The sequence below is a fragment of the Aristolochia californica genome, unplaced genomic scaffold, assembly GCF_029961685.1.
Source record: "Aristolochia californica isolate CCGP_79_NKW_82.1479 unplaced genomic scaffold, dmAriCali1.0.hap1 SCAF_7, whole genome shotgun sequence".
Classification (NCBI taxonomy): Eukaryota; Viridiplantae; Streptophyta; class Magnoliopsida; order Piperales; family Aristolochiaceae; genus Aristolochia; species Aristolochia californica.
The window spans coordinates 41506168-41522606 of NW_027182268.1; the positions used below are offsets into that span (position 1 = coordinate 41506168).

The 16439-nt window shown below is 40.7% G+C and overlaps 1 protein-coding gene across 1 annotated transcript; it reads left to right on the top strand.

Moving 5' to 3' along the window:
• The first annotated feature begins 500 nt into the window (after positions 1 to 500).
• LOC137937055 (uncharacterized) lies at positions 501 to 1383 on the top strand. The gene has a single exon (XM_068782089.1). The coding sequence runs from the start codon at positions 708 to 710 to the stop codon at positions 1263 to 1265; it is 558 nt and encodes a 185-aa protein (XP_068638190.1). The 5' UTR covers positions 501 to 707; the 3' UTR covers positions 1266 to 1383.
• Positions 1384 to 16439: the final 15056 nt, after the last annotated feature.

A 16439-nucleotide genomic window follows, 5' to 3' on the forward strand; every position in this document is an offset into this window, starting at 1 on the left:
ACGCTGGTTTAGGTGGCAACCACCCGAGGCCCGTTCCTCGCCACTTCTCCAAACCCACCCCGAAAACGATCTCCACCTACCGGTCCCTTTCCAACCATCTGAATTCTGAACTAACCTTGTGCCTTTTCAGTAATTTCAATAAATCAGGTCCATTTCCTAGAAAGGATGAGGGCAGTTTCGTATTCCACACATCTACTAATGGACACCCACTTGGAATCCGGATTCGCGGGTTCCCCCACACATCAAACGCACGAACGGCACGTTGGATGGAAGACGCAAAGAACCATTCTAGCCGAGGAGTCGGCCAAGTGAGCCGAGTTGAGCTGGATCGAGAAAAGCCGTTGAGCCGGATCTGAAACCTGGAATTCAAAGGAATTAATTCCGGCTGGACAGAAAAGAAAAAAAAGCAAGACGTCCGTGATGGCTGAAGCATCCGATCAACGACACGCGCCTTCGTACCCCTTTTAAAATCCGCTTCCCTCCCTCCTATAAAATCCATTGCGCACCTCTCTCCTCTCCCACCGTACCCTTTTTCTTTTTCTCTCTCTAAAACAGATCTCACTACCTGCCTCTTCTCATTCTCTCTCCCCGACTCTTGTCAAACCGCGCCCTTTAAATTCCAAACCCTCTCCTTCATCTCTCATTCTCACGTCCTCTCTCAGTCTCTCTGCATCTTAGGTCACTCCCTCTCTTCCCACCACAGGCACATGGAAGGCAGTGCATGCACCACCAACAAGCGGCCCCGAGTGGACTCGGATGAGCTACCGGAGTCACCTCAGGCCAAACGCATCCGAGACGATCTCCTCGACATCCTCGACGATGTGGAAGACCGCAACCCTGAGACACAGGACCTGGCATACGTTATGAAGAGCTTCGAAGAAGAAATAGACCTCCCGCCACCGACGTCAGATTCCGGTGAATTCACCTCTGATTCCGGCGACTCTCAGCCGGAACTCGGCTTCCTTTTAGAAGCGTCTGACGACGAGCTCGGTCTCCCGCCCACATCTACTGAAAACAAGGTGGAAGAAGACCAGGACATCTTCACCGCCCCAGCCCCAGCCACTGTCGCTGCTTTTGGCCAGATCTGGGGCTTTGATGATGATATCCCGGGCTACGACGGTTTCGGGGTTTACATGGAAAGGGATTTCAACGGGGATGGAGATGTACTTTTTGAAGGGCTTTTTGACTATTCCGACGGGGCTTGTGCACCGACGTCTGACTTTTCGGACTTTTCGTGGCGGACGGAGTCTTTACCGGCACTGTAGCGGTAGAGTGTTCGGCCGGGTTTTTATAACCTTGTCGGTTTGGTGGGTACCTTTTGTTGGTATAGATTTTGTAAAGTTGAAGAAGAATAGAAAAAAAGAGACACCAAGATAGACAACAGATTAATGATATGAGTTCTCTGCCGAGATGAGGCGAAGATCACTCAAATGCTGACTACGGAATCTGCACCCGCATTTTCTCTATTTTGGAGTTTTGACCTAAGCAATAATTAATAGCAAACAGCAAAAAGTAAACTTAATCCTCCAAAAGCCAAATCAAACAGATTAATTAATATGAAAATAAACAAACACGAGTATTCCAGTTGCAAGTAAATAGAGACAACAATATCCGTCACAGTTTCTGTCTATATTCGACTACTTTTTTGAACAGTAAATTAGTTTTTGTTGTTAAAATTAAAATAAAACACACACTTGAAATTTTCTTCATATTTCATCTAGCAGTGGAATAACTAACAGAGACTTTCGACTAAACGCTTTCGGTCATGCTTTACTGGGGGTTTGCTGCCTGGAACTCCTCTTGAATTAAAATTCAATTTTTCAGTTGCTCAATGGTTCCAAGTGTGGCTTGAATATGTGGAATTTCAATTCAGGATTTCCAGATGGGTAAAGTACATTCGGAAACGCAAAATTAGTCCTTGGTTAAAAAATATATTTTGGTAATTTTAAAATTAAAGTAAATTATATATTTATTCTTTGTTATTTTTACTTATTATACCCCTTTTAACGCAGAAAAAAAAAAAAAAAAAAAAAACTCTCGGCCTACTACATAATCTATCGTTTTTTTCTTATACCCGGACAACTGCTTAAGATCTGCCAAGGTCTTTTTTCAGTTCGAAGCTGATGAGCAGTTTTCCTTGGCGATTTCTCAACCTCAGCTGGTCCCACATGGTCTTTTGTATGCTTTTAACCACGGTTTTCTGGTACTCTTGAGTTGACTCGCCTTTTAAGGCCATAGAGTCAGGTGGGGAAGTCCTGATTCGACTCGAACCAGTTTCCGAATCGGAAAGGCCAAAACAAGAGTCTTAAGTATTAAACAACATGTAGCAGATTTACAAAAGCGGAAGCGGCTTCTACAGAGGTAGTGCAAGAACATTAGAACGGAAATAGAAGAAAATATAGATTTTTTACTTAGGAATTATATTAACTATTAAGAAAAAGATCACATAAAACTAATTTGAAATTTTTTCCTCTTCAGCCATGTTAAAACAAACCTAATGGGATAATTTTTTAATGGATATATTGATTAGAAAAGTAGCAAGGATATCATGTGGGTCTTCCAAATCTATTATCGGAAACCTGGTTTGTCATCCTTAAAATTGGCTGGCTGGTAAATCTTATTTAGAACACCAGTTCAGCATTCTGTTTTCTTCTACATTATGTACTAACATTAATTAGTTCAACCACTTCTCTGACCGAATTCACTCCTGCCCCAAATTTAGCTGTGAGCCCTGGAGTTATAATCCACACATCTAATTTTTTCCTCTTTTATCTAAAGATGGGATTTCTTATTCCACACTCCAGATCCCAGAGTAAGCAATTTGGAGTTTGGACAATATAAAAGAGATCGACCGCTGTACAGACAGAGGCAACGTAAAATATGAGAGGAGAGGAGAAGGATGGATTTGTGTTACGGGCCTAGCTAGGATTGGACTCTTTGGTGGCCAGCGTATCTGTTTTGCTTATTCACAAATGATTTAGACAAATTTGTTTTACCCACACGTGTTGATGCACTTGGATGGTTGGACTCGTTTATTTAATCGACTGACTTTCCTCAGCCTCTACTTAGAAGAATTTTGCTAAATTTCGTTTTAAATAAATTAACTTTTTTCACTTAAATTTTGTTATATTCAAGCTTACACGGGAGATATTTGTATATAATACATCTTAGCTTTAAACGTGAGCCAACCCCCACCTCTGCCCTAAGCTATGAACCTGCGGTGGGACAAGATCATAATTGAATGGTGCGGTCGTGTTGCCGTCACGTCGTATGCTATCATGAAGCCTAACGCAATCTCTTATTCATTAGCTGAATAATAAATTTGCGACTAAGAATGTCTCGAATTTAGTTTTCGTGTCGAGTGGCGACAATGAAATCGGGATTTCAATAATGCTGACTTGTCAGATGTCTTGACTCAGAAGACAGACATTGCCCTTTCGGCGTAAAATACTCTTCATGTACGTCAAGGTTACGAGTCAGGATTAATATTAATAAATACTTATTAAGCTGATAAGCCCGCCATCTCTTTCGAATCTACCCAGCTTTGTCACGAGATAAGGGCACAGAATTGACGGCCCTTGTTGGAGGACGAAGATTCGTGAGTCTCGACAGCTCAAAAGATGGGAGGGATTTTCTTAGAGAAAACTAAGATTTCAGGCTGGAGTGCGGGTTAAGGTGAATTTGAAGCAGAATGAGGTCCTCCCAAAAGTTTTTTTTTTTTTTTTTTTGTTTCCCCCCTCCTCTAATCCTGTTTTCAACCTGAATTATCCAAAAGCTGCTTTGGGTACAATGGAAGACTAATCCAAGTCTAATCTATATTTCTTTAATTGTTTGAACCCGTTTTTCTCATTATCTATTTCTTCGAGACCCTTCGAGAAAAAGACGACAAGAAAACGCGGGACCACCGTCTCGGCGGTGGCTTCACGTTGTTTCCGGTTTCCAGAAGGTACTGCCCCACTTTTACAATTTAAGGCCCACCTTGACTCAATGATTTTTTAAGAGTTTCTTTCTTCTCCCCCTTTCGTTTTTCTCGGTTTAGACTTTAAATCTCGTTTTCTCTGATGAGGACTCCTTTGACAATCTGATGGAGAGCGATTGGGATTTGGAAGGATGAAGAGTGAGTGGCAGGACCATGCTACAAGTGGGTGGGACTGATCTCATGAAAGTCACGCTCACACTCTTTCCAAAAACAATGTGCCTGGACTTTGAAATACCTACAAAAGTGTCTTGTATCCTGTGAGCCCTGATGTGTCATCTAGGCTGCTTGCAAAGTGACAGGCCACCATGGGCGGGCCCAGTCATTTTTTATTTTTTTTAATGATAAAGCTGTTGAGACCTTGATTAGGGATAAGACGGTTCAATTATACATGCTCATATTATCCGATCAAAGTCCCTTGGGTCTCGCCGGCACCACATGTATCACGTGTCATCTTTCATATCGATTCCCTCCATAATGTGAGTCCACAAAAATGAAACAACTCGGCGGAAGTCTCTTTTGCCTTGCCTTCCCTTCTCAGAGATGGACAGCTTTAGACGATACTGACTCGACTCCTACGCTTTTGACCCACCCTCAGCTGTTGCCATGAAAGCGTCCCTTATCTGCTGCCCGCAATAATGCTTGGAAAAATTGACTCCGTTTGTGCAATCGGCCTCAGCCGACAAAAAATTTGATTGGATTTGAAGCCGCAGAAGTGTCTGGAGGTTTAGATAGACCTGATTAATCATCCAAATAAAAAAACCCACTTGACTTAAAAATTATTCTCCTTGTGGCGTCTTGGAAGTTGGTACTCCTATTTTCGCTTAGTAACAGTAAAACGGAAACTTTATCATCGGACTATTCTCGTATTTTCTTCACCCAGGCATAATGATCAAAATCCAAAGAAGCCATCATTCTCCTGGCCCCACTACATAATTAAATTGGGCGCTTTGCAAGCATTATGGGCCCGCTCAATGAGCGGGAGCCTGCGCGGAGTTAGTCTGTGGTTGCGTGATATGAGAAAGCAACACCTTTGGCCTTGGGCTTTATCCATGGACTTTGATCCCAACAGCAAAGAGGGAGCACAGACATCATGACATGACGAAGTCTCACGTATCACATGCAGATGGGGTTCGTAGAGTCGGTGCGAAGCCACGTCTATGGTTCAGACAACCTTTTCCTTCTAATCACTTCCCTGCTTGTGTAGCTTTATTAACAGCAATTTTAGTACTAAATATCATTGCATCTACTGTGGGAAGTCGGAACTGGGCAACAGAAGCCTATTTGTCCTACGAGACACGGCTGGTCAAAATATCACATAGGTTTTATATCTTCCGTGTAGATCTTTTTTGCCTGGAGTTGGATTTCCATCACTGCTGTGTAGTAAAAAAAGCAAACTTCTGGAGAAAGATTAGCATGATTCTTACTTGAGGCCGAAAGAGATGTGTGATATTATTGAAACGAGAGATGGACAACGGGCAATGGCAAAATCCTTATCACGAGATGATTCCAGAGCTTTTGGCAGTTTCCCTTTTCTCATTTTTTAACTCCTTTTCTTGATCCATTAATTTTCATGTCCTTCTGCTATTTAATTTCTAATTCGGAATTGCTTCTTCGGTGTCATATGTTCGCCATGCTTTAAGACTATTAAGTAAAACAGAGAATTATTAACTGCTGCTTCCTTTCAGTTCGGAATCAGTGTTTGGTCCAATCTTCCTCATTGAGAACGTGGAGCAATTTCAGTTTCGGAAGTGATGACCCACATTCCACTCATCGGAAAGTTACATAAAAGCCAATACATCGGTAGTTATAGGTAGCCGAGAAACTTTACGGAAGCTTGGCTTATAAATACAGTGTTTGTCTCCAATCTCGTTCACTCGTTCAAACAGAAGCAAGAAACAAAGACCGCCTGGTGATTTTTTGCTGATCGTATGGAGAGAGGTAAAATTTCGGGCTTCAGTTTATGATTATTCAATGAATTTCAAGCGGTTAATTAAAAATTAATGATTAACTTACAAGAATAAGCCTTTTTCCGTCTTCAGATGTCACTGTATCTGAAATTGATCATTTAGGATTACTCCTGATTTTGGTTATGCATTGTGAATCGTCCCTTCAGTTCTTTTCTTATATTCAAGTTATTTATCGAGGATCAAACTATATTGAACAGTGCGATTTGTTACTCACAGAAAAACAGGAAGAGAAAAGCAAATATGTTCGGTTGTAGCCCAAAACAGTTTCACGCCAATCGTTAACATCTCTAATTTGATTTTCATTGCAGAGAAGCAACATGGACACAACTTTACAGTAGATTGTCCTTTTCGCTTTGATTCGTGTTTAGACATTCTTAGGCAAATATAGGTTCCTGTTTCCTTTTTGGCTCTATAATAAATCCTTATTACCATATCGGTCTGGTGGCTTCTTGGTAAACCTATTTTCATGTTTGTTTTCGACCGGCAGTTATGATTTATCATAAGATGAAGCTTGCTAGCATCTTGAAATACCGAACTGCTGTCAGCTTTCAGCCCTCTTTATGCACAGAAAAATCTTTGTCCGTCTCCTTCGCTGGAGCTTTTATCTTGGAAGGTTTCTGCTAATATTTTTGTACTGAAACTGCAGTCCAGCAAAGGTATTTGACCTTCATTCTGCTTAACAGACCAAAGTAAGTCATACCGTGTTCTGTGTATTTCTTGTTGTACTTGTACTATTATTACCCTCACGTGAGAGATGGTTTGCAAAGGTATACTGTATTTCTTCAATGTCTTGTGAGAGATGGTTTGCAAAGGTAAACTGTATTTCTTTAATGGCTTTGTATCATGTTAACTGGGTCTGGTTAATCATTTGAGATTTCAAGCCATTACATTCTCCTTCTCCATTTCTTGGAAAACTGAATTCCATTTTAACTACTGAAACTCTATAACAACTTAGTACTCGGGAATCTTCTTCTTCTTCTTTATTTTAGACAACGTAAATCCCGAAACCCAAACCAAAAAAACTGGAAACATCAAGCACGATCACCATCCAAGATTCCAAATCACCCCGATAAAAAAATATTTATTGGGTGCTACCCTTTTTTGTCCATATGTTATAGAAAAATTGAATATAAACTTGTGCATATTAGTGCACACTTTTTTCATAACTTTATAGACTTAGTCCATAAAATTAACCATGCGGTACCCACCGCGGAGCTCTTACCACGATCAGTCGAGCGAGAAAGGAGACACGAGACGTTCGTCTTCTCCAAGTGCATCTCTCCACGTTGTGCACTCGTGGTTGTCTCAATTCCTCTGTCATGTAATTTTTTCTTCTTTTATGATTTTAATAATAAATTTATTGTACCGTATTGCCAATTTGTCCAAACAGCGTCTTAAGTTTCAAATCGAAGGTGTTGTGTAAGTTCATCTATTGAAATGTATATGTTGAAAAGTATAGCTGTATAGCGTGATCGGAGGAAACTGTATAGCGTGATTGTTTCCTCCGATCCCGTGATTATATTATTGATTCTATTCCTTGATTTTAGGATCTAAATTGATCCTAAAATCAACTTGTAATGTATTATAAATAGCCTCCTAACGGAGAAGAATAAACTCATCGAAAAATCATTCGTTCAACCTCTGTTATTATTTTCGGTTCTCTCTGTTTTACATGGTATCAAAGCAGGAGAATTATCCTCTTTTTTTCGTCGCAGAAAGTCAGAGCTAAGTGCTCCTGTAATCGCCGGAGGAAGGAAAAAATCCGTCGGAGTTGCAGAAAAAAACAGAGTTCTGCAACTCCATATTCCGGCTGTCCTGACACCAAAAGAATGTCGTCGACGCCGACGACGGCACCACCACCTATTCCGACTGAAGCCGACGCTCCACTGCCGTTGCTGACGACGAAGGCTGCAGTTGCCGAAGACGAAGGTTGTCGTTGCCTAAGATGAAGCGGTTTATTTAGTCGGAATCACGTCGCCGACGAGTGCCGACGATGACACCTCCACCCTGTTCCGACTGAAGCCGACGCTCCGCTGCCATTGCCAAAGACGAAGGCTGCCGTTGCCGAACACGACGGTATTTTTTTTTTTAAACTTAGGAACTGTTCATTTATTTTCTTGCCGACCGAGACCGGCGGGTCGACCGAATCGGACCGAACCGGTCTAAACTCGAACCGGATCGGACCAGCACCGGAACGGACCAGAATTGAATCCGCCCAGATCGTACCAGACCAGATCGAACCGAACCGGATTAAAAAAAATAAAAATTCAGATCGATGGCCACCACTACATGCGCATCCCCCAAACTTATCCCATCACCACAGATTATAGTCCACCAAGATAATTCTGCGTTTCCAACTGGAATTATCCTCGATGAAACCAATTATTCATTATGGTCTCAACTCATGGAGATGTGAATTGGCGCACGCAACAAAGCTGGATACCTCATCGGCGAAACAAAAAAACCAGCATCTGGTGATGCTAATCTTGGAGCATGGATTACTGAAAATCAAATAGTCAAAAGTTGGCTTATTGACTCCATGAGTCCATTGCTCATGCAACGATTTATTCGCCTCTCCACTGCCAAGGAGATATGGGAAGCAATATCAAAAATATTCTATGATGGATCCGATGAAACTTGTATATTTGAGCTGAACCAAAGATCTTTTTCTACCAAACAAAATGGTAGACCGTTATCCACATACTATAATGAACTGGTTGCTATTTTCCAAGAGACTGATCATAGAACTATATCTCAGGAAGGAACAGTTGAAGGGCTAATCCAGTTGCACTCTGCAATGGCTAGGCTTCGGGTTCATATTTTTCTCAGTGGGCTTGACTTCGAATTTGATCAAGTTCGTGGAGAAATTTTGCGAAAAGATCTCAAACTTGATTTGGAGAGTACATATGCATATGTCAGACGCGAATATCAACAGAGACAGATAATAGGGAGCTATCGCCCAGTCTCCGAGAACTCGGCGATGTTGGTAAACCAAAACCGACAAGGATCATCAAGCAGTCGGAACCCTCAATCCTCTGGCAAAGGTAACAATCGTGTATGTATTCACTGCGAAAAAAAAGGACATTCACAACACAGGTGTTATGAGATTATTGGCTATCCGGAGTGGTGGGATTTCTCGAAAAATCCCTGTAACAAGACTGCTGGGAAAACTATAGTGACATCCATGGAAGGGAATCAGGAGCTACCTACTGCAAAAGTTGCCCATCCAGGTATTTTCGATAATACATTAGTATTTTCTGTACATTCTAAGAATAGACCTTGGATTATTGGTACAGGTGCATCTGATCACATGACAAGGGATCCGAGTCAGTTACAATCTATCCTACCTTCTCCACAATCTGTTATTTCAACAGCCAATGGTAGTACCTCTCCTATTACTGGGGAAGGATCTGTTATATTATCCAATAATCTGACATTAGATACTGTCCTTGTGGTTCCCTCTCTTGAATATAAACTTTTGTCTGTTAGCCAAATTACTTCCACTCTTGCTTGTACTGTAACTTTTTGGCCCTCATTTTGTGTTTTTCAGGATATTCTAACCCGGAAGATTCTTGGTTATGGTGTTAGACGGGGCAAACTCTACTATTTGGAGTTGACAGAGAACGGGGGATCGCAAATCAGTCAGACAAATCAAGCAAGCAGTGAAGATAATGCTCAAACAACTGTATGGTTATGACACCGACGATTAGGCCACCTTTCCTTTGGTTATCTTAAGAAATTGTGACCTCAACTTTTTTCAGGTTTGACTAATGTGCATTTTCATTGTGACACATGTGAATTGGCTAAAAGCCACCGTATTGCTTATTTCCCGAGTTTGAATAAAAGTTTCGAACCTTTTGCGGTTATTCATTCTGATGTTTGGGGTCCAGCCAAGATTCCCTCTATTTCTAGAGTTCGTTACTTTGTGGCATTTATTGGTGAATGCACTAGAATGACTTGGGTCTCTCTGCTTATCCACAAAAGTGATGTGTGTCTAACATTTCAGAAACTCCATACAATTATACATACTCAATACCAAAAGCAGATTCGTGTTTTGCAATCTGACAATGGTACTGAGTTTGTTAATGCTTCTCTCGAAACTTTTCTGACCACTCATGGAATTCGTCACCAGACTTCTTGCACCTATACTCCCCAACAGAATGGATTGGCAGAAAGAAAGAATAGACAACTTTTGGAAGTAGTGCGTGCCTCTCTCTGTGGCATGAACATACCTCGATTTTTTTGGGGTGAAGCTATCACATCTGCTGCCTACCTCATCAATCGAACACCTTCTAGAGTACTTGATTTTCAAACTCCTCTACATAAGCTGCAATCCCTGATTTCAATTCTCCATCTTCCGAATCTTGAACCCCGAATTTTCGGGTGTACCGCTTATGTTCATATCCCAAAGATCTTGCGAAATAAACTTGATCCATGTGCCAAGCGATGTGTATTTGTTGGCTACTTTGATCTTCAAAAAGGATATCGGTGTTATGATCCACACACCAACAAACTCCATGTGACTTTAGATGTCTCCTTCCATGAATCAGTCCCTTATTATTCAGGGGGAGTTTCTTGGACATCTCTTCAGGGGGAGAGTTCAAATGAAGAGAATGTTCCACATGAAACTAACGGAGATGTTGAAAGAGGTGCCAAATTTATTGAGTTAGAAGCGGTGAATGAATTTTTTAAGTGTCATGATGTGCAACAAGACTATGATTCAATAATTTCACCTGAAGAACCCCCAGAGTTGCCCCCGTCTGCACCAACAACTGAAGAATCAACCCAGAATGTTCCTCCTCAGGTAAATACGAATCCTGTGTTTGATGAGTCTAATGAAACATGTCTTCCTACAGAAAACATAACTTCTAGATATCCACAAAGATTGAATAGGGGAGTTCCAAAAAAACAGTATGAACCTGATCTTGAAGCCAAGACCAAATACTCAATCAATAACTATGTGTCATCCCATAGGTTGACTAAATCATATGCATTTACTGTTGATCAATTATCCAGGGTTTCTATTCCTAGTAATGTGCAGGATGCATTAGCTGATCTAAAATAGAAAAAAGCGATGAACGAAGAGATAGAGGCTCTACAAAAAAATGTCACTTGGGAACTTGTTCCCCAACCTAAAGGAGTAAAAACAATTGGATGTCGATGGGTGTTCACATTGAAACTCAAACCGGATGGAAGCATTGACAGATATAAAGCTCGGCTAGTTGCAAAAGGATATACGCAAAAGTATGGGATAGACTATCAGGATACTTTTGCACCAGTAGCTAAGATCAATACAATTCGTATTCTTATATCTATAACAGCAAATCGAGACTGGCCTCTGCAATAATTTGACGTTAAAAATGTCTTCCTCAATGGAGACTTAGAAGAAGAAGTCTACATGGAACTACCACCAGGTGTAAAAAGTGGTTCTTTGTCTCAAGGTAAAGTTTGTAAATTGAAGAAGTCATTGTATGGGCTGAAACAGTCACCTAGAGCATGGTTTGGGAGATTCTCGGCTACAATGAAAGAGTTTAGTTATAAACAAAGTAACTCAGAGCATACTTTGTTTATAAAACACAAAGAAGGAAAGGTAACAACATTAATTGTATATGTTGATGATATGGTCGTGACAGGAGATGACCCAGGTGAAATGCAAGCTTTACAGGAGTATTTAGCTACTAAATTCGAAATGAAGGATCTCGGACAACTTAATTATTTTTTGGGGATTGAAGTTGCAAGATCGAAACATGGAGTCTTCCTTTCACAACGAAAATATGTGTTGGATCTTCTAGCCGAAACCGGAATGCTTGACAGTAAACCAATAGAGACGCCCATGGAAATGCATCATAAACTCGGAATTCTTCCAGATCAAATTCCAGCAGACAAAGGGCGTTATCAGCGATTAGTTGGAAGATTAATCTACCTATCACACACAAGGCCCGATGTAGCATATGCAGTAAGTGTTGTGAGCCAGTTCATGCATGCACCAAGTGAAGAACATATGGAAGCAGTCTATCGGATCTTGAGATACTTAAAGAGTGCTCCAGGAAAAGGTTTGTTGTTCTAAAAAAATGGTATCTCTAGTATTGAAGGGTATACAGACTCTGATTGGGCAGGTGATCAGACAACCAGAAGATCCACGTCGGGTTACTTAATTTTGTGGAAGGGAATCTTGTTACTTGGAAAAGCAAAAAACAGAAGGTAGTATCATGATCAAGTGTTGAAGCTGAATTTTGAGGTATGGCTCATGGTGTATGCGAGTTGTTATGGATACGAAATATACTGAGAGACTTAGGGATTGAATACAACAAACCTATGAATCTTCACTGTGATAACAAGGCAGCTATCGCAATTGTACAAAATCCAGTTCAACATGATCACACTAAACATGTTGAAGTTGATTGTCATTTCATCAAAGAGAACCTCGATGCAAAGATTATACAATTCCCCTTTATTCAATCTGTGAGTCAGATGGTTGATATGCTCACGAAAACAGTATCAGGGAAAACATTTCATGGTATAATTGACAAGTTGGGTTTGACTGATATCTATGCACCAACTTGAGGGGGAGTGTTGAAATGTATAGCTGTATAGCGTGATCGGAGGAAACTGTATAGCGTGATTGTTTCCTTCGATCCCGTGATTATATTCTTGATTCTATTCCTTGATTTTAGGATCAATTTAGATCCTAAAATCAACTTGTAATGTATTATAAATAGCCTCCTAATGGAGAAGAATAAACTCATTGGAAAACCATTCGTTTATTTTCTGTTATCTCTGTTTTACATCATCCCAAGCATATGTTTGAACAATACTTTGGGAGTTGGTTTGGTTTTGTTTCCTAATTCATCCTTTCGTGCTGAGGTACACTGGGATCCTTCCACTGAGATTGGGTGGACTATCTTGTTTCCGTGGTGAGGAACATTGTGATCCTTCCTCTAAGTTTGGGTGGACTATTTTTGGCTTTCGTGCTGAGGAAGAACCCCTTCGTTTCCCCCAAACGACCACTGCGGAAACCCGTTAAGCTCTCAAAAGGTTTCACTCATCTAGTGCGGCGGAGGGGAACATTCACCCTATAAGAAAGGCAGACATTTCATCGACGAGTTCTCGGTTGAATCTAAGAAACTCTAGCACCTCGTTGACTGCGCCATCTTCGGTTCCAATTGTGAGTACTCCCTCGATATCGTCACCCAGCTCCTCATCGGCAAGAAACTCTAGCACTCGTTGACTGCGCCATCTTCGGTTCCAATTGTGAGTACTCCCTCGATATCGTCACCCAGCTCCTCATCGGCACCATTGACCTCGTTGCGATCTCAGTCAAGAACCTCTGCTATCCCCGGCTTCTCCTATAGCAATAGGGTGTGGTAGTGAAGCTTAGAAAGGTGGTGAATTTCTCAACTCTATAGTTCGTGCCATTTACTCTAATTTTGGTGTTCTTTGCATATTGATTAGTTGGCCGCAACAAAGAAAGGGGATGTATGAAATCTCCAAGATCCCAAATCACCCAGACAACTATATAAAATTTTCTCCTGACTTTCCATTTCTTTTTTTTTTTTTCCAAATTCTTTGATTATTTGAGATAAAAAAATTTAACTACAGAGAAAATGGTTTTTCCATCTTTGATTCTTTGTTACCAAACACTAGAAAATCATTTTCTTTCTCCTTTTCTCTTGTTTTCTAAGGTTTCAAACGTACCACAAGTGAAGTGAAATTCACCCCTACGTTTCTAGCACAATTTTTTTTTTTTTTTTCCTTAAAGACTCTTACCATTACCATTTGTAGACTAAGATTGGGTCACTTTGACTAGGGGGGTCTATTTTACCAACTTAGTAGATTTTAAATTTAGCATCTTATTAAATTAAATAAAAATTACCCTTTTATGTATTCAAATAATTTTTCGTGATTACTCATTTTACGTTTATTGAATGAAACGGTAACGAGTAAGAGTTATACTCAATTAGTTATTTACTTGATTATATATAAGAGTAATTTAGTAAATCTTTATTTGAGTAAATCTACTTTGGAAAATAAAACATGATATGCATATCTTTTTTAAGGATTTTATTTATATTAGAATGGGATTTTTCATAGGCTTTTAATAATGTGCTCTCTTATAATTTTTATGGTTTTTAAAAATTTAAGTCATTTCTGTTATTATTTAAATCGATTTACTTGATTACCCATTCTATTATTCAAGTGTGCACCTGTTTTTAATAATATAACAAAATAAAAAATTTATACATAATTTAAAATTACATTCACGATTTATAATTTTGTTAACAAATTATCTTAAGCTAATGATGTTTAGATTGTATAAGTTTGTACTTTTTATATATATTACTTATTTTCTGTAATTTTTTAAAAAACGTATATGGCTGTTTTATACTTATGTTCATGTGCATGTACATGTTGTTACATGTATTTAAATAAGTTATATGGATATAATAAATCACGAGACCGACTAAAAATTAAGGGAAATGGTCTTTAAACTTTATAATCATTTGATTGTTTTAATAAATCAAATTAATAAACTTAAGAGTCCTGCATTAATTGTAAATGAATTTTCAAGACGAACGCAGGCGAGCGTCGAGTCCTTTTAAGAACTATTAAGGCTAGAGTATGGAGAGTGGGGAAAAGAATTGACTATCGACAAGACAGTTTTTTTTTTTACTTTTTTAAAAGACGTGTTCTGCAGAGTGCAGAGTGCAGAGTGCAGAGTGCAGAGTGCTGATACTCCTCTTTTCTTTAGCCTCACGTGCACAGTGGATTTTCCACATTAATTTCTTAATTCTAGGATGTAATTTGTAAGGACTAAGGCGATAGGAGAGAGTGCGACAAGAGCCCGACAGAGACATAGGGGATCAGCGGTGAAACATGCCTCCATTAATTGAATCCGTGAACCGTTTTGGCCTCTCCCCATACCATCACATTCACACCCCCTCTCACCCACCGTATCTTCCATTGCTCCCTCCCCTCTTTACTTCCATACGCTTATCATGGCGGAGAGCTGTCTTCATTCAACGCACCCTTCATCCTTCCGGATCTGGATTTATGGTTTCACAGTCCCGTCACTTTCAGTACCTGAACGGACCTCCGTACTCTTTTTGTCTCTTCGGCCATCGCCGCTTCTTCCTTACTCGATTTGCTTGGAGGTTAATCCTACTTACGATGTAGAACCTTTCGGCGAGAACGCTTCCCGTTGCCCTTTTTGAGCGTGGGTCTCCCAGCAGGCCGGCACCAACCATACAACGGTGGGACCGGCAAATATTGAGCAGGATCTCGCTTTTGTGATCTTCCTTTCGCGTGAAAACATCAAGCCGGAATGGGCCCACCACGTGATCAAACGCTTCAAGTGGGGCACTCTTCTTCTTAATTCTTCATCGTTGACGATCCGTGATTCTCCCGTGAAATTCGTCAATTTGTAGCATTTTAGAGTCTCGGGAGTGATATATATCAAGGTAGAGCGACTCAGGCGTTGGACGAAGAGTAAGTTACGGATACAGCTGGCTTCCTTTACTTTCGGGCCCTGTCATCAATATAAACCAACAACTTCTTGCCAGGTGTCCCCACTAGCTTACGTGCCATACTCTCCCGTCGCGGTTAACCGCAAGACCCGGCAATTTGGCGGGACATACTGATCACTGGTCACTGAACTCACGTCAGCTTTCTTGGCGGGAAACCGAGGAGGCAGTCTGCCGCTTCATCCGTCCAGTCGTCTCTCCTTGCGTGCCGTACAAGCTGTCCATTTCCTCGTATGCCATGCATGTGACCGGAAATGCCATGACTAGCATCCTAGTTGATACGAATAGACATGGATAGCATCAGGAACATGACATGAGCATCAAAGATCCGAAGTGCGCTCCCCAACCACCTAGCGGGTTATGCAGATGCGATTCGCAAAGACAGACATCCACGACAGTGAAAGCACGTGGAGTACTGGGCGGCCGTGGATGGACTGTTTGGGGTTAGGTAAGCGGCACGTGTAAGACAGTGACACGTGAGATACGAATGGGCCGAGTAGTGTACGCGTTGGGCGAAGAGAAGTGTGCATTGAAGGCTGAGATTGGACCATATTATAAGCAAATTAAGGCTGCGGTGAATGAACCCCTTTATTGGTTCGATAAATAAGGCAGCATTTTTAAAATCTTTAATAATGTCAGAAGACGTTGTAATTCGTGTGTAGTCTCAATAAATCGATTAAAATTCTCTGCATGGCATGAAAACAAGGGGCATAACGTCTATTGGCATCTAATTCGGTGCAGGTGCAGTTAGCTGCTCGATTTGACGAAGGGCATCGTTTTCATTGGTCTCACCGGTCGGTGTGGCCAGTAAATAATCGGACATTTCGTCCCCCTGCTTCCTCTCAAAGATCCATAAAATGATCGGAAGCACAGAATGAATAATTACTAATAAGACATAAGAGAATGAAAACTCTGGCCGCATCAGCGACTGACTCGCCTAAATATACCGAATCACCTACTTTATCCCATACA

Coding starts and splice junctions, on each gene's coding strand:
- LOC137937055 (XM_068782089.1), top strand. CDS start 708: ATGGAAGGCAGTGCATGCACCACCAACAAGCGGCCCCGAGTGGACTCG.